The sequence below is a fragment of the Podarcis raffonei genome, chromosome 10 (genome assembly GCF_027172205.1).
Source record: "Podarcis raffonei isolate rPodRaf1 chromosome 10, rPodRaf1.pri, whole genome shotgun sequence".
Classification (NCBI taxonomy): domain Eukaryota; kingdom Metazoa; phylum Chordata; class Lepidosauria; order Squamata; family Lacertidae; genus Podarcis; species Podarcis raffonei.
The window spans coordinates 59,740,811-59,762,912 of record NC_070611.1 but is presented as its reverse complement, the minus strand read 5'-3'; the positions used below and the strand labels follow the sequence as shown (position 1 = coordinate 59,762,912).

Sequence of the window (22,102 nt, the reverse complement as noted above, 5' to 3'; positions counted from 1 at the left end):
CCAATGTAAAGTGGACTGGAAAGTTTTGCTGCTGTGCAACATTATAATCTTCAAACACTCCATACAACACCAAGAAAAACAATTTCAGTATCAGCTTCAAGGACTTTCAAATGCAAAGAATGCATTACTGGCAACAGGGTAACATTCTGTACCTTCTTTAACAGTGACTTTTCAATTAAATCACCACTATCTGATCAAATTTCTGGAATTACCAAACAATACCACTCTCTATTTTTGACTTTATCCCAAAGAAGAGTCAATACTGATTTATCTTCTCTTGCAAGATATTCCAATAGACTTGAAAAGAAATTAGCTAGCACCTAAAAGGGTATTTTTATGTGAATATCTATGATGAGAGAAAGTCAATGCTGTCTTGGAGTCTTGAAGCTTCAACCCAGAGAGATCCACTTTACTCCAAATAAGCTCCCTAACATGAGTGGTAACTATGGCTCTCTCCCATAGGGCCACCAAGATACTAAGCCCTTTCATTATGGGCTTTTAGCAAGCATAGCACCAAGTGACAGTATCTTTTCCATTCAATCATAAAATAGAATTGGAACAATTAGTACCTGAAATAAATATCTGATGGGCTGAAAAGAATCTATTTGAAAACATTCATTAAAAACTAATTGATGTACTATATGTCTAACCCTTTAAGAACCTGGCAGCTTCTATGAGATTGAAATGTCTATGAGTGCTTCACAAGGAAAAAGATGGGCTTATTTCTGTTAACAGAAAACTGGATACAACTGGCTCCTTCTGTGCTATGCATTTAGAGTGAAACAGTCATGCTTTGTTCTCTCTGAATGCATTTGGAATCCATGTCTTCAGGAAAGTTGTCATCCTGTATACATTTACATGGGTGTAACCCCCATAGAATACCCCAGGGCTGACTTCTATGGAAATACACACCATGTTGGACTGTAACCGTGACCTGAAGGATTATAGGGAGAGGAAGGAAACCACAGCAACAACACTAAATGCTTGGCAAAGGGAGATCCATCTGGATATGGGACATGGATAAAGTTGTAAAAGTCTGTGCTGGGGTGGGAAGAAAAATGCTACTGAAAATGCAATTTGAGCACTAATAGAGATACACCCATCAGCCCCATTACTATACCAATGGAGAACCCTATCCCCTACAAAGGAAAGAATGAAAACCATCTGCATCTCTGCCTCCTCCTGCTCAGTCTGAGGTTTGTCTCTCACCCATACACCAAATTTCCTTTTCCTTAATGCAAAATGTCACGTTCAATTTCTGTTGTGGATGCTGTATAAAAGAATTATACAGTACTTACAAAAAATATAAAACATTCAGATAAAGTGCCTTCCTCACCTTCATCCTGTTCAGCAACAATAATTATTTCCCTTTCCCTTTGTCATTTGGACAAATTATATTTATACAAAAGAAGTTCAGAGCCACAAGAGCAGTTTGAGTTTCCTAGGCCAGGTTCCAAAGAACCGTAAACCAGTTCCATGAGTCCGAAAGTGCTTTCAGGCCCGATTTGTTTCCTTAAACAATAGCTCCCTATACCAAGTGACCTTATTTTGAAACTCAGGAGAGTTTGTAAGCTACTCTGATGTGTTACGGGTATCAGATGCTGAAAGTGAAAAATTCCACTGGACTAACACAACCCTTTCTGTGAGCCAAAGTATTTTTTTGGATTCCAGCTCTGGTATCAAAAAGTTGTAACTCAGTAGGAAAAGATTTTATCAGAATGAAGTGTTTTTTGTTGTTTTGAAAAAAGAGGAACATTTGCCACCTTCCAACTATAGCTGTTTTACTTCCTGTCAACCTAGAAGACACTCAATAAAAAAATCCAATCAACATTTGGTTTGCAAGAAAGCAAATGACATTTTTAGCTCCTTGAAGGTAAGTTCACAACTTTTTAAGATTTCTCATGGTGACCTTTGTATTCTCCTTTAGTTTATCAGTTTAGAAACTGTATAGGATGGAAGGATTCTTAATTCTTTTCATTTCCCTTCAAAATCCTCTGTTAAAGGGCAGGTTTTCAAGAAAAATAGCCACTGGGTAAAAGTGGTAATTCCAATAAAGATTGTTTTCAACGCAACCTGTTTTGCAAGCTTTATCTGCATCAGCAATCATATTGTTAGAGTATGTAGTCAAAAAGATGTTACAGAAAAGTCTATAAATTGCAGACACTGCATTTTCTAAAAAGACTGGTAGAGGTATGGTGTGATCACATTTGGAATACTGTGTACAGTTCTGGTCACCTCAAAAAGGATATTGTAGTATTAGAAAAGGTTCAGAAAAGAGCAACCAAAATGATCAAAGGGACGAAGCAACTCCCATATGAAGAAAGGTTGCAGCATTTTAGGACTTTTTAGTTAGAAAAAAGGTGACTACGGAGTGGTAAGACAGAAGTTTGTACAATTATCCATGGCATGGAGAAAGTGAGTAAAGAAATGTTTTTCTTCTTTTCTCCTAACACTAGAATGGACATCCAATAAAGCTGATCAAGAAGAGCAAGGGACCTTATACAGGAGGAAATGTTCTTGGAGTCAAGAGACAGCCAATAAAGTACATGGCACACTGGCATCACCCTAAAGTCTGCAGGCAACCATGTTGCAGTGTCAACTTCTTTCAGTGGAAGCCCAACATCAAGAACATGGCTTAAGCTGATCCCAGAGACCCAAAAAGACATGAAGATGAAAAGCCATTGTTTTCTAGGAAGGAATGTGGCCTAGCCTATCAGATGTAAACAGATAAAGTGCTCCAAGTCACTACTACTATTATTTGAGCTTTCAAAAGTAATTCTGCCTGTAAATCTGTCCTACAAGAGAGACCATGGTCACTCTCTATTCAAAGTAAAGCAAGTTTTGCCAGAAAGTAACTCAGATCCGCTATTATGAAAAGAAATTTGAATAACTAAATTCAGTATGTGCATATATTTGCTTATTTTATTTATTCTGGTTCTAATGATTATGGAAGAAAGTCCAATAAACAAAACTGAGGTATTACCCATCATCACTACCTGAAATGTTGCTCAGCCTCCCCTCTCATGATGTTTCGCTACATAGATGACACACAATCATACCACCAAATTCTAGCTCTTTATCACCAAAAAGGGCTAGAATTTTGCTTTTTTAAAAAGAGAAAGAGGAGAACCTCCATATACTGACTTTCTGTTTGCTGTTTGACTGCAGAATCATATTAAATATCATAGTAGTAATGTACCAACTACACTTACTCCTATACTTAAGTGCTAATAAAACCTGGAACATGCAGTACGGTACAGATGAGGCAGATAAAACAGAGTACTGATTCCTTAAATTGGCACAGGTCTATAATGGATATCTAGTCAATTCAAAGTGAGGGTGATTTGGCAAGTACCTTGCTCCATCCACTGGCATGAGCTGATGCTTCCTGTGTCCTCTCCTTGTATTCCTTGTAAGTTACTGGTCTGTACAAATAAAACCAGAACACAAGATTTTAAAAAGCAAAGCAAAGGCAAAACAAGAAGGCATAACTTCCTTTTCAACAGTTTCTGCACAGTCTTGAAATGGTAATAGTAACACAGAGAGATATGTCAATTCTAGTAATATTAGATTACAGAGTTGGTGAAATGATTTGTGCAATTTTTGTTGAATCAGCTCATGCAGACAACTGACAAAAAACTTAATACTAGAATACTACAACTGAACTCCTTGAGGAGTTGCCACCTTAGTACTACTTTTATTGTGGTCAGTGACTTCCATGGGATGGCTGCAAGCAGGAAACCTGTTGAGGCACAGCCAAAACCAGAGCCAGTGGTGTCTGAGCAGGGGCTTCCACTGCAACTGCAAGGCCCAATTTCTGTGGGGATGGCTCAGCAAGATATTTGCAGCTGAAGGGGAGAACTGGGAGTCCACTTAGAATGCACTCCCAATTGTTATTTTCAAATCTGAATTATTCTGCGTCATAAAATGTCAGGTGATTAACAGGTGGGCAAGATCTAGGTCTGGTCTGCTGACTGGATACTAAGATATAGTAACAATTCTTGCTTGCCCACCTACTGAACATGTGACTGAATGCAAAATCTGAGAGGAGAAACTCCCATTACTGTGTGTATATGTCACAATTCTATGTACACTTACCTGGAAGTAGCCCCACTAAACACATCTAAATAAGCACAGGATCAAGCTGCTTAAACTATGTAAGAGTGATATTACCTTTAAATCACAGTTAAGCTTAAGGATGTTTTAAAAGTAAAACATGCAGTATGCTGGTACATGGAGCAAAAATTGTGGTCAGTTTGTTCTTCCACTGCTTCTGGGAGCTAAGCCATGGTTTGGCATAGTGTTACCTCAAAACCCAGACTCAAGATTTGTCTCTCTCCATACAAACCACAGGCTGAAACCAAATGCTTGTGATTTGTTTGGGAAAAACAAACCATGAACCAGGGTTTGGGTACAACACTAAGCCAAAACATGGTTTAGGCCCCTGCAGTGCAGCAGAAGTGGGGAAGAAGTGAACTGGCCACTATTTTCACCCAGTGCATCACAGCCTAAAGTGACAGGTTAACCAGCTCATCCCAGGTGATTGGAAAGTTTCCATATGTATATGTATATATAGTTTTACCTCTAACATGCAGGTGGAGGACAGAAGTGAAATTTTTAGTCCTACATAGGACTAAATTGTTCCAGCACTGGCTGCATGAGATGCTACTGGATATATTTCCTTCTGATTGACCTTTGTATGTTGTTTTTCAACAAACAGAACACTCCATGCTTAGCAGGTTTTTTTCTCTAATCCGCATTTTCCTACTTCTTTCATGAGGATGTCCTGAGCAAGGGTTAAATGCATTTATTGAGTAGCTTAAGGACAGCTGGTCTGCTACATCTGTCTACTGTACTCAGTATACGAGGGCTGGAAACCTTCATATCACCATGTCCACAATATAAATGACTTACAGTTTCAATAGAAGACTATATTGCAGATTTTTGAAAGCATCTACATGTTCACAGAACAACCACGTGTATGACAATTAAATAACTTTCCCACATCATTTGGTATAGATTTTGATCAATCTGCTAGATAATTAAATTTACCAAATACAGAAGCTTCCACTTGTGCTGCAATTTCTTAACTCAAAGATCTTAAAAGAATCAAAACATCAGCGATGAGCTGCATGTGTAGAACAGCCATCACAAATCTAGCTCCAGAGACAGGTTTTTCACTCTCCAGCAGAAACCAAGAACAAACCTTGGTTACAACCCCCAGTTTGTTTGGAGAGAAACAAACCACAAGCCCAGGTTCAGACATAACAAGGTGCCAGACTCTGGCTCATTTCACAGCAGTATGTGCATTATAGTTATCTGGGAGCGAATCCTAGCTAAAAAGCAAAGTATAAACATAATAAAATAGTGGCCTGGGAGTTGGGCATTTTGATCCTTTTCACAATTGTTTTCTAATCTTTGAGACTTCCTTCTATCTCAATACTGCACATATAAGGCAATGTATAATTAAGAATCTATAACCCATCCATTCAAAATAACATCTAAAAGCCAACCTAACACAAATTACATTTAAGGCACAACTCCCAAATTCAGCACGTTTCAACAAATTGCTCTAAGGAAATGAAACACTTTCAGCTGACAACAAAACCTTTTTATTTAAGGCATCAGCTTGATCTTGGGAGGGAGCCAATAAAAAGTATTAAATTGGGACTGTTGCAAAAAAAAAAAAAACCCCAATGCTGAAAACAAACGCTTTCATACAACTTCAATCAAAGTCTCCATCTTTCTCCAAGCTATTGGGAACCAGTAAGTCATCTGTGGAAGTAGGTATGCATATAGCAAAAGCTATGCAATATAATAATTTAATAATAATTTATTATTTATACCCCACCCATCTGCCTGGGTTTCCCCAGCCACTCCTTGCATGCTGAGTAAAGATGGCTGGAAGACAGAAGTTCATGGCAGGTCTCCCTTCTCTAAGAGGAAGAGTCAGAGGTGTTGTTAAAGGAATTTAGATGAGAAAAGATATATTTATTATTAAGAATAATTCAATGGGGAATACAACAGAATGGGCTAAGAGAGAAAAACTATTAGCATAAATAAGTGAAGGTAGTAAAAAGAACCAGGGAGGAGGGATGAAAACAGCTGGCAGGTTTCAGAGCGGGGGGCGGGGATAAGATCTAACAAGGAGAAATGACAAGATGGATAAAAATACTATAGAGACACATGCAAGGGTGGGAGAGGAAAATATAAAGGAAAAAGCCTTCTCCACTTAGAACCTCTGGATCAGCAAATTCTTCCTAACTTGGGGGTCTGTCACAATACCTCAAGATCAAACATCTGTACTTAAGCTTGAGGAAAGCTGAGCTGTGGAAATCCTTGCCACAAGAAAAATACAGTGGGAAAGAATTTTGTAATTTCCAAATATGTATTAGGTATCTGTAGAAGGTGATGCCAGTAATTGCCTGCTGATTATGCCAAACTCTGCCTCCATCTATCACCATGTTATGACTGGCTCTGCCTCTGCACCATCTTTTTTGACTGGTGAGGCTCAGTAATTTTCACCCATGTCAAGTGGGCCCCGTGGGGAGAAAGTTGAGAACCCCTGATTTAGGCAAAGCAATCTTAAAGTGTTCCTGTGATTTTCTGTATCTTAACTTAAAATGAACAGAGCCTGATACTGGTAGAGATGTGTAATGAAGTCAAATTTATACCAAATGTTTGTGACAGTTTTAGAAGAAGAATAATTCAAGGAACTGCTTGTATACAGTATCTCAATACCTTTCAATATTGACTTATGTAAGAAGGGCTTATAAATACTGGCAAAAAGCTCTGTTTCCCTTTTTTACTCTGCAACTGCTTTTCTGAATGGTATGGACTGTCTACACAAGGAGAACTGTTGTAAATAAAGATGTGATAGTTTGTATTATTAACATGAATGGTTCAACTTTCAGATCAGGCATAGTAGAATATAGAAAGTTTTCTATTGTGTTTTATTTTCAAACTATAAAAAAGTTGCTTTTCACACCTGAACTTCTATACATTGCCACTACATGCAGCAGAGTGAGGTAAAAAGTGCTGGCTGTAATCAATATGGCAAAATCCTATGCAGCTTTACAATAGACAGGAACTGCCAAATTTATTAAGCTATTGTGGAATCAATTATCTTATCCCTCCGATACTTGTATTACTAACATAATCAAATGTCAGTACTTTTGTTTTATAATATACCAGCTCTACATATTCATTTGGAATAATTCAATGAAATGACCTACTCCCTATCTCATGTCAACATTGAGGGTCTACCCTGCTATATGGAAAAAAAAGCAGACTGACTTACATGAAACACGTGTCTGTGCTACCTCAACGCAATTTCTCTATTACTTCCTACTTGTCCCTCTTATTAAAGGCCAGAAGCGCTCCCACTATGAGAATGGGGAAGTAGTTCCAATAGCAGAAGTGCACCCAATATATGTTTGGCAACATCTGGGGTACCTAAAATATAGAGATATCAGTATTAGCCCCATGGCATTGTAGTACAGCATCCAGATTTTAAACACTTAGGAGGAAGGACTCTACCCTGACTACTGTCTAATAAGGAAAACATTCGGGCATTTACAGCTATCAGAATAAGCAGTGGCTTTGAAGGAAGTTGTTTTCATTGTAGTGTACTGATGTTCGTAAGTTTAAATGATGGGAAATTGTTAGCTCACTTCATATCAAGTGCATAATTAAGGAAGGAAAGTGAATCAGGTTTAGAAATAGTTGTGCCAAAATATAGTCAGATAATCAATATTACTGTATTTGTGAGAATTTTAAGAGCAAGTACCTTCCCTGCTGAGCAAAGCAAATGAGAACTCACTTGCTAAGTAGGGTCTCTAATGCCTTTTGAAGAGGTTCTTTCAATTCTTGGAATACTTTCTCTCCCAGATGAGCTAAGCAATCTTCTATTGAAGTCTCTGGGTTGGCAGGACTGAATACTGGAGATGTGTGGCAATCAAAGCCTGTGCTGGTAAAAGCTGAAATTAAAAAAGAGAGAGAGATTTCATACTGTTAGTGAAATTGAAATAAGTCATACTTGCAGCAGATCCACTGTAATCAATTGACTAACTTAATCAGTCATGACTAACTTAAGTCAACTGATTTCACTGGGTCTGCTCCAAATATGACTTAGCTGGTTAAGAACATAAGAGCTTGCTGCACCAGGCCAATTGCCCATCTAGTCCAGCATCCTGTTCTCAGAGTGGCCAACTAAATGCCTGTGTGAAACCTACAAGCAGAATTCAAAAACAAAAGGACTCTTTCCCTTCTGTTTTTCAGCAATTGGTAACTAGTACAATCTTACATTGTACCAGAGTGCCAATTAATAAGGTATATAATCCAAGATGTGTGCAGAGGAGGGCAGTCAAGATGTTCAAGGGTCTGGAAACCAAGCTTTATGAAAACGTTTGAGGGAGTTGGGTATATTTAGCCTGCAAGAGAGGAGACTGAGATAGCCATCTTCAAATATCTAAAGAGCTATCACATGGCTGATGGAGCAAGCTTATTTTCTTCTGCTCTGGAGGATAGGACCCATGCTAATGGATCAAGCTACAAGGAGATTCCGACTAAGTGCCATTAAGACAGGGGAACAGACTCCCTCAGGAGGTGATGGCCTCTACTTCTTTGAAGGTTTTTAACCAGAGGTTGGATGGCCATCTGTCATGGCTGCTTTAGCTGACATTCCTGCATTGTAAGCAGTTGGACTAAATTACCCTTGGGGGTCCCCTCCAACTCTACAGTTCTGTGATCCTATGATTAATATGTAGATGAGCCAAATATATCCCACTGCAATCACCAGGGCTTAAAAGTACACATTTATGATGTGCATAGCTCCTTTCAATATAATAATTATCAGGCTGGTGTAAAACAAAAGATAAAATCATCGATGCACTTAACTTGGCTGAACAATATTTAAATCAAGGATGAAGAGCCTGCATCTCTCCAAATGCTTTTGGACCCCCAAATCTCTTTAGTCCCACCTGGTATGGCCAGTAGTAAGGGATGATGAGATTGTAGTCCAACAACTGAAATAGGATCCCCATCCTTGCCTTTAGTGTATGATTAAAATTACAAATGCTGAGGTTAGAGAGAGGAATGCCCTAATACCCTTCCTGGTGGGACAGAAAATATAAAATAAACATTTCTAAGGTAGAATTTGCACTTAAGCATACAGAAACAATAAAAATAACTATTCTGTAATTTTGCACGAACATAATTATGTCTCATCTAAGGCAGCTATTGCAAAAAGAAAATAAAACTTCAATAGCAATCTTACTTAAGTTGGAACTGTGTATTTATTATATTGGGTTATAATACATCTTTCTGAAGAACCTGCACTAATCTTTGACTGCATTTTCCCTTTGAAAATACAGCTGTTTTCACTTACAGTTTGAAATGTGTATTACATTGGCTTATAATACATGAATTAATATTCCCTCTGAAAATATGGCTGTAGGAAAATTTAATTCTTGGAACATAACAACATAAGCAACCAAGAAAATAAGTCCACCAACTTGCACAGACCTTCCAAAATTTCTTCATCAAGACGTTTCAATTCTTCCTCAATTTCTGCTTTAACTTTCTCCAGGACTTCCTTATCTAAAGCTTGTGAGACCGCAGATGGATCAGTCACTGAAACAAGCAAAAAAGTTCAGCTAAAAAGGTAGATTCTTAGGATATGCATATAATGGCAGAGGAGCGACAAATATTCATCAATTACAAACACTTGCAGTTCTATCAAAGCAAAAGAACTTCCGTTCACTATAAAAATAAGTAGGAATTAGTGTTTATGGCACAAGAGCATCCAGGTCAATTTCTCACATAACAAATCCTTTCTAGTGAGTAAAAAATTCCCTAAGAAAAATAAACAAGGTTTCAATCCCATGCGCATTTAGCTAAGGCCCCCTCAGCATGGCAAATGAAAAGGGATGACAGAGTTGTGTTCAATGGGACTTACTTCTAAATAGACATATATATTAGTGCTATAAATTTGTATTTATGAAAGTGGAAGAAATTTGATAAAGAAAATGACTTTTCCCAACAAATATATGACATGCCGAATTGATGAAGTTCTAATCTCCCCAGCAGTATAAATTGCTGAGAGTGTTTCAACAGAAAGGCAGAAACATCCAAACATTAGTGATCCAGCATTACAAAACGTTAACACAGTCTCCTTGAAATGTAAGAATCTACTTTGTTCTAAACAGCAAAATCTGTTGAAAGAAAGTTGTCTTCTAATTTTGGAGATGTTTTCCTATACTTAGTGGCCTTGTTTGCATTTATCTATGGTTTAAACATGAATTTGTGTCCCCCGCCATGCAGGTCCCCACATGACTCCCCCACCCACCATATGGTGCCTGCATGGCTCAAACAAGCCATAGTATGGTTTGATATAGGATTCAAACCTAGACCATGTTCTGTTTCAAACAAACTACAAGAAGTAAGCCAGAAATAAACCAAAGTTACCACATGGTTTGCTTGAAGAAATTATTAAAGCAAGGTTTAAGGTAAACTGTGGCTTATTTTAATGTCCACACCATGCAAAAATGTTTGCAGGCCATTTGTTTAATTATTTCAGAACTCCACTTCAAGTTAATACATGAAAAAATGTTTTTCTTTCATTTTTATGGATGCTGGAGTTTTTGCTACTAGACTCACAAAACAAATAGTTTAATCAGACAAATAAAACTGTATGCACTCACTCCCTCTTCACTAGAGAAACCCAGATACTTAAGTGTCTTTATTTGAATACCATATTCTTCTAACAGATTTTAATATTGATATTACAGAATTTAGATGGCCTCTAATGAGCTTCTCTTCCCGTTTCCAGAAATGATTTTGTGGAATGTGACAGGAGAATTAGTATAGCACACACGTTACCACAGGGACAGATTCACTTGCTCAATTTATATGCCAAGAGTCAACCAAACTGACAAATCATGTGATGCTTAAGAGGCAAGCTTCCGGGACAACACATCCCTTCTCCCTACTCCTATAAGTATATCATGCCAATATATTTGTCCTTCAAGAAGAAATACATTTCCCCCTGCAAACGGAAGTTTTCTAACAGCCACATCTCATTTTACCCACTTGAAATTTTTTATTCCATTAACTCTTTTTGCCCCAGTTTTAGAAATGTTACTCCCCTCTTCCTAAAAAAATGGAGATGGAAAATTGAGAAATAAAAATTGCTGACTGCTCTCCAGGGCACTTAATTAGTTGCTGCTAGGGAGAGGAACAAACAATAACAGCAGTGGCAAGAGCAGTAAGTAGAATCAATTCTATTCCCTTTAAGTTATACCACACTTATCTGATCACATCAACTTGCAATTCCTGCTGTACTTGCACAAACAACGTATGAAAAAGCATAAACACCCCCGTGAACAACCACCAAAATGTCCTGTGTCCAAATGATGATATAGGATGGGATGAGACAAGAAATGATTCCTAGGTGTTGTTAGTGATGTGCCTCTGGAGTTCTGACCTGGAGGTAAGTAGGCTTCTATCAGAAGTACCACAATTATAAAATCACATTAAAGAAAGAGTTTCGTCTGGAAAGCAGAGAAACTTACTTTGACAGTTTAACTAGTTGTATAATACCTCCCATCAGGAAAGACTGAATTACAGTTACATAAAGAAAACTCAAATCTAGACTTCTCAGTTAAGGCTTGCCCTGCCCAAATGAGAAGGAATCCATTGAGAAGAGCACCTGTTTCCCACAGAACTTGAGTGATGGTGATCACTCATGGCAAGCTGTCATACTTGATAAGAAACCATGCTGAGAAAATGACTAGGAATTTCAATCCTTTAAAGTACACAGGAGTACTATTTAGATACCTAATGTTGTATCCTCAGTGCTTTCACATTCAACCATTCAGTATTGCCAATGAATAAAAAACAGCCACTATTCAGAGGCTCTAAAGGAGACAATACAGCAAATATTAACTGATTTGACAGACAACAACAGGAAACCTGTCTAATTCCTGACACTATTTAACTAAGTTATTCATAAATAGAAAAGTAGTTTTATCCTTCTCTTTATTTCCACAGCTCTTTGTAAATAATCAGAAGAAAACAATTTAAATGTCTGCCCCTTCCAGAGAAACAAAGCACAATATATTGTTCTCAAGTGATGATTTCTGGCTGGTCCAAAAGCAACACTGCCAGACTGTACAGGAAGCAAAATTCAGCTGTACTTTGTGGGCAGGGAAGGGAAGACATTGATGGTTTCTCAGAACAGTTCTCCTAAGCTCCACGGACTGCAAATTACTGTATTCTTGTTATTAGTGGTTCTGACAAGTACATTACGGGAAGGTATCTCAGTGGTAATCTGTAAAACAATGTGCCCCATTTCAACGGTATACAGTACTGTGAATAAAGCACAAAAGAGAATCATTTTCCTCTTATAGGATGGTAAAGGTAAAGGTAAAGGGACCCTGACCATTAGGTCCAGTCGTGACCGACTCTGGGATTGCGACGCTCATCTCGCTTTATTGGCCGAGGGAGCCGGTGTACAGCTTCCGGGTTATGTGGCCAGCATGACTAAGCCACTTCTGGCGAACCAGAGCAGCGCACAGAAACGCCGTTTACCTTCCCGCCGGAGCAGTACCTATTTATCTACTTGCACTTTGACGTGCTTTCGAACTGCTAGGTTGGCAGGAGCAGGGACCGAGCAAAGGGAGCTCACCCTGTCGCGGGGATTCGAACTGCCGACCTTCTGATCAGCAAGTCCTAGGCTCTGTGGTTTAACCCACAGCGCCACCCGCGTCCTTATAGGATAGTAGTGCATACTAATTTAAATAAAATATTTTCTTTACTAGATATAATATTGAATTGGAATAATACTGAATTTCCAGTGGTAATACAAAACCCCTTAATAGAACTGGGGAGTTCAAAACAAAGGCCACTACAATCAAGAACCCAAAACTGAATTCAGATTGAGACAAGAGGTTGATTGGAGATCTAAGGAACACTGGCTTTTGCCAGACTACACCAGCCCAAATCACACACTGCATCTGAAGAATCAGGTTCACAATTCGATAGTACTCCTAAATTAATATTGCCTTGCTCCCCTATGACTTTGTCAAAAAATCAAAGCGGATGCCAAAATGAATGAGTGTTTCGAGAGGCAACTGAAACGGTGGGGGAGGGGGGAGACTGGCTGTAAGGTGGATGTAATCAGTGCTGTATACAAACATTAGCACAGTGGAACCTCGGTTGTCAAACATAATCCATTCCGGAAGACTGTTCGACTTCCAAAACATTTGACAACTGAGGCTGTCGGAGAATTCAATTGAGAATTCAATTGAAAAAACAGAGAAACGAGCCTTGGCAGCCATTCCGAGGTGCATTCGAAAACAGAAGCATTCACTTCCAGGTTTTTGGTGTTTGGCTTCTGAAATGTTCGGCAGCTGAGATGTTTGAAAACCGAGGTTTGACTGTATTTGTAAAAGGTTAGAGAGTAAAAATATATTTTATCAAATTGAAGATGCAGAAAATCAACACTTGAACATTGAATTGGCAATGTTATAGTTACCTCAGAGAAACCTACTTATGTTTCAATTGCAGCCACTTCTTTGCGGCGCTGACTAGGGCAAACCTACTATTCAAGCTAAGTTGTTTTCCCCCACTGAATCAAAAATGCCCTGAGAATTTTATTACAGGGTAGAATGCAAATACCAACAAGACATAAGCAATAACTGTGAGGCGGCAGGTAAGCAACAAGCTCTCTGTGCTGCTTCTGCCACTGTTTGTTGACAGCTAATGGTAGAAGTTCTTCCAGCCTCAAAAAATACACATAGATCTCCTACACACAGAACTTGGGGACACAACTCAGAGGAAAAGAGAGAGGGTAGGCAATGACTTTATTCTGCTGGCCCACTTGTTTATAAATTGGGAGGCAAGCATATGTTACCATAAACCCCTTAAGTTCTAAACCTTAATTAAAATATTGCACAGAATGATATAGAAAGTGAACCAACTAACAATTAAAGAGCAAATAGATGCAAGTTATTTGGGGGGAATACTGAAATGATCCTAATATTTATATAGGAATCAGATTCCATTGAAAAAGTTATAATATCAAGAGTTTTCACACAGAAGTAATAGATCAATTATATAGTAGTGTACAGTGGTACCTCGGGTTACATACGCTTCAGGTTGCAGACTCCGCTAACCCAGAAATATTACCTCAGGTTAAGAACTTTGCTTCAGGATGAGAACAGAAATTGTGCTCCGGTGGCACGGCAGCAGCGGGAGGCCCCATTAGCTAAAGTGGGGCTTCAGGTTAAGAACAGTTTCAGATTTCCGGAACAAATTAAGTACGTAACCAGAGGTAGCACTGTATATAAAAAGCTAATAATTGGGACAAAGCTGGAAAAAGCTCTGGAAATTATTTTCCAGAGCAAATTGGTAGCTAAAAAGATGCTGAAGTTTAGTATTACTTAAAAATAAATTACTTGTATGATTTATTTTCTATTGTTAAAGCCAATTCTTGCTTTTACTGCAACCTACTTGACAAGTTAGGTGTGACCTGTGGACTTAACTACACTTATTTTGAGGATCAAAGACCAGTCTGAATGTGCATGAATTGTATCATACTAATCAGATTATTCAGAAAAGTTAAGTACACTGAAATAAAAACAATATCATTTAATAAGTTAAAAACTGTGTTATTTCATTATTCTCCAGAGCATGTTGTGTTTTTGGTGTGTTATTTTATCATTTGACAAAAAAAAACCAAAACCCCTCATGTGCATTCACATTTTTAAATATTAATAATACATAATACCAAATTGTTTACAATTGTATACAAGAGTACTGTGTACAAGAGTAGAATGAAAGCATTACCTTGAGTTGGCAGAGAGAGCTGCTCCTGAGGCTTTTCTTGTGACAAGAGACCCAAATAGCTGAGGACAACATACTTTGTTTCATAGTGAAAACCTACAGGCACAGTAGTAGAAGATGCCATTTGGTTGGCTTCCAATGCCCCACAGGATTATGAGCTATGTAATTTTCTCTGTTTAAGATCTGAAAAATGAAGAATCAAAATGAAAAAAACGTAATTAGAATCATATTCAGATTATGTACACACATGCAAGGCAGACAAAATACAAAATGCAATTGTGCCAGAACTTATCAGCACCGGCCAGACAGAGCATCATTTGAGAGGGTACATAGGTGGCAGGTTAAATCCATATCTCTTCCTCCCACTGAAAGTAGCCCATTGACAAGTTGCTTTTCAAACATCCCTATGGTATGTCAAACAACAGTTGCACAAACTACGGAAACACATAGCAGATGAAATAAATATTCTACTTCTTCCCCAGAGAGAAAGAAGAGGAAGATCCAGAACACTGCTACATAACTGTACTATATTCAAAATTACTAATGTTCAGAAATAATCATATCAGTAGTTCTTTTGAAAGTTTATGCACATTTCTGCAGGTTTATTTGATCATAGCAGAACTGAATTAATTCTGGTTGAATTCCCACAACGTCTTTAATTCAGTGACACTACTTTGGACTCACTGAGGGAAATTTAAATAGTAGCTCCCAGACAGTTTTTTAAAGAGATGTTTCAGAATTCAATGACAAACTAAAATGTGACTTCCCTCTTTTGTCATGTCAAATGCTCTTCAGAGACACTACTTGAAAACAATTGTTCAGATGCAGTCATCACTGCCATATCTTGTAGTGTAAAATTTAACAGATATAATTCATTCAGCGTCTCTATAAGTAAAAGGTAAAGCTGTTTATTGGGCAGCATCAGTTTCTAACATTTAGAATTAATTCATTTTTGTAAGTAGAACACTACCACTTTTAGACAACTCAGGAAGCCTCACCTCTTTTCATATTATTTAGTATACCTGGAATCCTTTGCAGGCTATTTCCCATGCCTGAAGCCCTTGCTGCGTAATTTTTTTAATAGCTATGAATCATGTTAAAAATAGCAAGGAAAAGATTTGAAAAAAACAATATTATTGTAGTTATGCAACAAATGTAACATCTTTTGCGGCAAAATGCTGTCAACTCCTACTGCATGCACCACTATACAGTGCTACCTTGGGTTACATACGCTTCAGGTTACATACACTTCAGGTTACAGACTCCACTAACCCAGAAATAGTAACTCAGGTTAAGAACTTTGCTTCAGGATGAGAACAGAAATCGTGTGGCGGCAGCGGGAGGCCCCATTAGCTAAAGTGGTGCTTCAGGTTAAGAACAGTTTCAGGTTAAGAACGGACCTCCAGAACAAATTAAGTTCTTAACCCGAGGTACCACTGTAATACTACTTCTGGGACGGAAGAACAGAATTACAGTAGATGTGGCAATGGGACTTGCCAATAGGCTACTTTCAGTGGGGGGAGGAGATAAGAATGTAGTCTGCCACCTATGTGCCCTCTCAAATGTTGCTCTGGCCAGGGCTGATAAGAAAACGGAAATGTAGTAAAACACAGTCAGTGTATATTCTGCAAAGTGCAAGAGAAAACCATAATGTTTAAAACAAGTTAATATACCCTTGAACTGGAAGAAGCAAGCACCTAAAACGTGTTTCTGGTACCTAAGAATTTGCAAGAGCCACAATAGGGTAGTATCTGAAATTGAATCAACTAAAATGTAATGAAGTAGTGGCACTTCATTTTAAATCCAAATGAAGATATTTTTCAACTGTGGCTTTTGGATTTCTGCTAAAAGATCAACAGGTATCTATGCTATTAAGAAGAATTTGCATTATATGTTCAGCCCTGACCTTAGACAAAGCAATTAAGATTGCTACCTCCCCATTTCAACCATGGAATCCATTCCAAGACATTGAAGTAAGCTAAGTAAAATTTACAATATATAAGTGAATTTTTGGGCAGCATCTCCTTGCACACCACATCAAACACTAAAATCTTTCATTATCCATTTGACTTTGAGCTGCTTGGAAAAATCGAGTCAGTCAGATGGGTATCTCCAGATGCTTGGAGTGATCCTAATCCACAAATGGATTACATATCAATTATACAGAAAAGCAATGGTTAACAATGAATAAACAGTTATAATCCTCTTATAAAAAGGGCTTTGCTATGTTTGCACTTACCACAAAAATATTTCAACCCCAAAGGAGTAACCATGTTAGTCTGTGATAGCAAAAGCAACTAAGAGTCTTGTGGCATCTTAAAGACTAGCAAATTTATGAAGGCATAAGCTTTCATAGGCTACAGTTCACTCCATTGGATACATGGAATGTTTTTCCAAGTTGGCAGGTATAATAAACATGGGTGTACTTGCTAACTTGGGATAGCATTCCATGCATCTGATGAAGTGGACTGTAGTTCCCAAAAGTTTATACCATAAACAAGTTTGTTGGTCTTTAAAGAGCCACAAGACTTTATTGTTTCATAAGAATTAAATCTGCCATGAAGCTTACTGATTAATCTTCAGCCAGTCTGTCTCTCAGACTGACCTACTGCACAGGGTTGTTGTATGGATTAAAAAAAGAGAACCATGTATGCCACTTAGGCTCCTTGGAAGAAAGGTGGAACACAAATGTAATAAAAAAAATTTATAAATATGTAATATGCAATTGCTTCAAAACTGTAATACTCTTAAGATTGTTTACATTTCACCATATAATTTTATAGATGTATAATTTGATTCAATTGGATTCAAGCACTGCTACTTACACTTTTAATGCTTTTTTATTGTCTAGAATATGGCTTATCAGAGACCCTGAAGCATTATGCAAGACTTCCTAAGACACAGCTTTGAAGTCTATTCTGTTTTACAATTAGGCAGAATATAAATCATCCAAATCATTCACCATAATTTTAAAAAGTCACAATAGCAAACTTAGTTTGCAACAAGTTGCCCCCTTTTGTGTACCTGTCACTGACATGGTTCACAATCCGGGTTCAATCCTCAATTCCAGGTGGAGCAGGGAGTGACCCCAGTCTGAAATCTGGAAAAGCTTCTGCTAGTTAATGTAGACAATAGCAAACTTGAAGGCTCAATGGCCTGACTCAGTATAAGGCAGTTTCCTACATTCCTAATATGAAAAAGCAGTGTTCTCAAAGTGTGTTTGATACCTGGGATGCCTGGGATAGCTAAGTTGGTAGAGCACGAGACTCTTAATCTCAGGGTTGTGGGTTTGAGCCCCCATTGGGCAAAAGATTCCTTCACTGCAGAGAGTTAGACTACATGACCCTCATGGTCCCTTCCAACTCTACAATTCTCTGGTGCAAAGAAACAAACCATAAGCCTGGATTTAGATGACAAGCCAGATCATGCCTTGTTTCCTCTGTCAGTGTGGCAGCAGCAGGAGCAGGGAAGGAACAAAGCTCTTGCTACTTCAGTAGCATGTGCTATCATACTGCTCTTCCACATTCAACAACAGCAGTTAAACTATGGTTCAGTCTGATGTGCAAAGAAGGCCAGTTCTCATCCATTTGAGTCTTCCAATCCAGAACTAAACCACATGATAGCTATTTAGCGTTGTGGCTTAACATGACTTACACACTTGACATTAGATTACAAAGTTAGTTTGATTAGGTGAGCTTTGAGCTTGTTGGGAATTTTCCACAAGGATATGTATATATTGAAAACACCTATTTCAAAAACAACTTATCTGCATTGCATATCTAGCTCCCCCCCCCCGTGCAGTTCACCTTCCAAATTTTATTTCATTTTAAAGTTTTACCTCTGCACACTACATATCAGGGAAAAATTATAGGCAGAAGTTTGTAAAATACTATCCATGTTTACTGGCAGCATTGCAGTAACTGACATTCAAGAATTACCTCATTTATCTATGAACATCTGGTTCTGTGGAATTTTGAAAATTGAAGTGTATCTATCATAGTTACACCATTTTCTCAAAAGACTGAAACAGTGGGGTGGGGTGGGGTGGTGGAACAAAAGCCTTAGTACTTTATCTGAGCTGTGGTTTTAGTTTAACTTTATACTGCCACAATAAACAAGAGACGCTTTCAATGGATTTAACTGAATTATCTCCCACGAAGGTTTCATGTTTTCCATACTTTGAACTCTCCTTTCCATACATCTAACCCGCATCAATTTAATAATGTTTCCATATGCCGTGAAAGTACATTTCTTAATATGAGCAATTAAAATGTTAAAGAATAAAAGTCCTATTTTCAAAGTCTCCCACACAAATGCAAAGTAAGCAGAAAGACTGAGCAAACCTCTGAGAACAATACTCTCAAGATAACTACAGTGATGAGCAATGTTAGAAGCACACCTAGCTAGGTATGTGTGGTGGTTGTTTTTTTTAAAAAATCAAAGCAAAATGTTGATCAACAATATCCATCCAAAAGAAATGTGTCACAACAGTACATATAAGCAAACATACCAATGAAAGATTATATCACTTTTCAGAAAGTTTCAGCAAGTGCAGACAACTCTGGAGTTCTAAGCAGGTACTGTACTGTACTTCTGAATGTGAAGGTTTGCCAGCTCACAAACAATAGCAGTAGACACTAAATTGGGCCAGGGTTTAAGCACAGCCTTCTCTTGTAAGGATAAATTTGAAAGAGCACCAAGCACCGGTGCTGCCTTCCCCCCTCCCATCATCACACCCATGCAAAGAACGCCATTCTTACCAACTGTTGAGGAAATGCAGCTGTAAAGCAGGGAGATGCTAGCGAGAAGAAAAAGCAGCACAAGTGCACGCAAGCACGAGCACGTTCACACACCCCTCCTCCTCCAGCAGCAGCAGCAGCAGCAATCAGCAGCAGCTCTCTCTGGGAGCAGAAGAGATCTGGCAGCTGACAGGGCACACCATTGTCAACAACGCTGACCCTGCTCAGTCCCCGGGAGGAGGGGCCTGTCCTTCAACCGCTTCAAACACAGGGAAGATAACCAGGATTTCACGCCACGCATGGGGGGGGGGCGCTCCTACTGACCGCCAACAGCCAACCTACATTTTTATAACTATTTAAAAGAGGGGGGTGGGGAGAGGGCTGGCACTGCATTCCCTGACCACCTTATTAAAAACTCGAGAGCGACGGGAAAGAACATGGGGAGAAACAACCCACACCACAAACACAACACGCAACACTCCCCCCACCTCAGCCGGTCCCCCCTTTCCTTGACGGGAGGAAGGGGAAATAGTTTGCCCTTCAAAAGAGAAACCGCCCGAAGGCGCAAGTGCCGGGAAAAGTCCCGCCTTTCACGCACGTGAACCGTGGATAAGGGACGCGGCTGAGGAGACCAAAGGCCATGAGGGAAACACCAACCTCAAGTAGGGGGCGGTGGGGAGCCTATAAAGCAGACTCTACACAGGACGAGGGTGGGGTGGGCAGAAACCACCACAGTGAATATTTTGTGTGTGTTTTAAAGGAGAAGCCAGGCGGTGGTAGGGAAGGGGTGGAAGAAGCGACCGCCTCCCCACCCACCTCATAAGGGGCTGCCGCCAACCGCCCGGAGCGCGCGCCCAAAGCAGGTCGCCCAACCGCCCACACGGTGACCTCGCGCGCGAGGAGACTGAGGCGCTCGGCTCTTTCCCCCTCCGCCCCGCCCCTCCGGAGTGTGTTTTTGTTTTGCTTACCCGAGTCTCACGAGGACGGCGGGGAAGAGCGCTGGGTCAAAGCCAAGAGGAATATGTCCGTGCCGCGGGGCCGCGTTAGGATATATACATGCACGCGCTTGGATGAAGGTTTATATATGTATATATGCGTGTTTGTGCAAATGTAGGTATATGCGTGCGTGTGTGTGCGCGCGCGCGCAACGCTTTTCCAGTCAGCCCTTAAATGAAAGCCTCCATCGCCGCCATGATAGAGGAGGGCAGAAAAAAAAAAGAGCAGCGGCTGTCGGAGGCCCGCCTCAGACGCTGCGGGCGTCGTGACGCCATCGCGACGGAACGGCGCCTGGGCGTGCTCGTTCGCTCCCAGCTCGGCCGCCTGTGCCGTCGCCGAGGCCTTTGAAATAGGAAAAAGGGTAGAGCGGTACACAACGTGGACTTCCGGTCAAAAAGCGAACGGTAGCAAACTCAATACAGTATACGATTTCCACTGGCAGGAACGAGCTGATTTCATGCTTATAGAATCTACTTCAATAGAAACCGCCCACCCCTCAAGTCCACCTGCTGGAGTCAGGTGCAAGTAAATAAATAGGTACCACTTCGGAGGGAAGGTTGACCAGAAGTGGCTTAGTCATGCTGGCCACATGATCCCAAAGCTGTACGCCGGCTTGCTCGGCCAGTAAAGCGAGATGGTCAGGGGTCCCTTTACTTTTACCTAAGCTTTAGCATAATTTGGCCCAGCCTGTTTTCTTTGTGTTTAATTCCCTTTGGGCCTCATTGTTTTCTTGTCTTTGTGCCTACACTGTTGATTGTTGCTAACCGAAGATTGAATTAATTACTTTTTAGTTAATAATAATAGGTCCACACATTCTTGAATTTACAGAGAGGCCTTGCACAAGTTACTTATCTCTCAGCATTAGTTTCTAATCAGTAACAGAATAATACCTAGTTATTTCAACAAGTAAAAGAGTCGGGACCACTCAAAACGTCACAAAACAGCAAGCAAGCTTCTGAATTTTGCATAAGTTATCATTTGACTGGAGGCTGAGCAATAGGGTTTGGGAGAGCTATCTTGTTGCTAAAGCTACAAAGTCTGCATCCACTCAGTCTTAAAATGTAGTGTGTGTAGGCGGAGATAGCAGACTTAATACGATTAGGCTCTTACAACACTATGCGGGTTTCATGTTACAGCTTGAGCTGCTGTGACAAAGAAAAAGACACATTGACTGACCCAACCCCTATTCCCATTTCTAGCCTAACCTCCAGCCTGTAATAGTGTTTCAGGGAGCAGACATGGAACTTGCAAATAACAACAACAACAACAACAACAATTTATTTATATCCCGCCCTCCCCAGCCAAAGCTGGGCTCAGAGCGGCTAACAACAGTAAAATAATACAGCTTTCTAAAATCAATTCATTATAAAACCATTTCAAATCAAATTGATGGCAACCATTGGGCTAGAGTTCTGTGAAGAAATTACCAAAGGCTGTGCCTTGGCCAAAGGCGTGGTGGAACAGCTCTGTCTTGCAGGCCCTGCAGAAAGATGTCAGGTCCTGCAAAGCCCTAGTCTCTT

The 22,102-nt window shown here is 39.6% G+C and overlaps 1 protein-coding gene across 4 annotated transcripts in view; it reads right to left on the bottom strand.

Moving 5' to 3' along the window:
- The window catches only part of BCL2L13 (BCL2 like 13), a 30,759-nt gene extending 9,949 nt beyond the window's left edge, over window positions 1–20,810 (bottom strand). Inside the window, exons 1-5 of one of the 4 annotated variants that reach the window (XM_053406206.1) lie at window positions 20,555–20,810; window positions 14,851–15,030; window positions 9,526–9,633; window positions 7,823–7,979; window positions 3,356–3,425 (exon numbers count right to left, since the gene is read on the bottom strand). In XM_053406206.1, coding sequence (XP_053262181.1) covers window positions 3,356–3,425; window positions 7,823–7,979; window positions 9,526–9,633; window positions 14,851–14,971 — 456 coding nt within the window. In that variant the 5' untranslated portion in view covers window positions 14,972–15,030; window positions 20,555–20,810. The other 3 variants (XM_053406209.1, XM_053406208.1, XM_053406210.1) reach the window with 3 other exon arrangements.
- Between the last annotated feature and the right edge of the window lie 1,292 nt (window positions 20,811–22,102).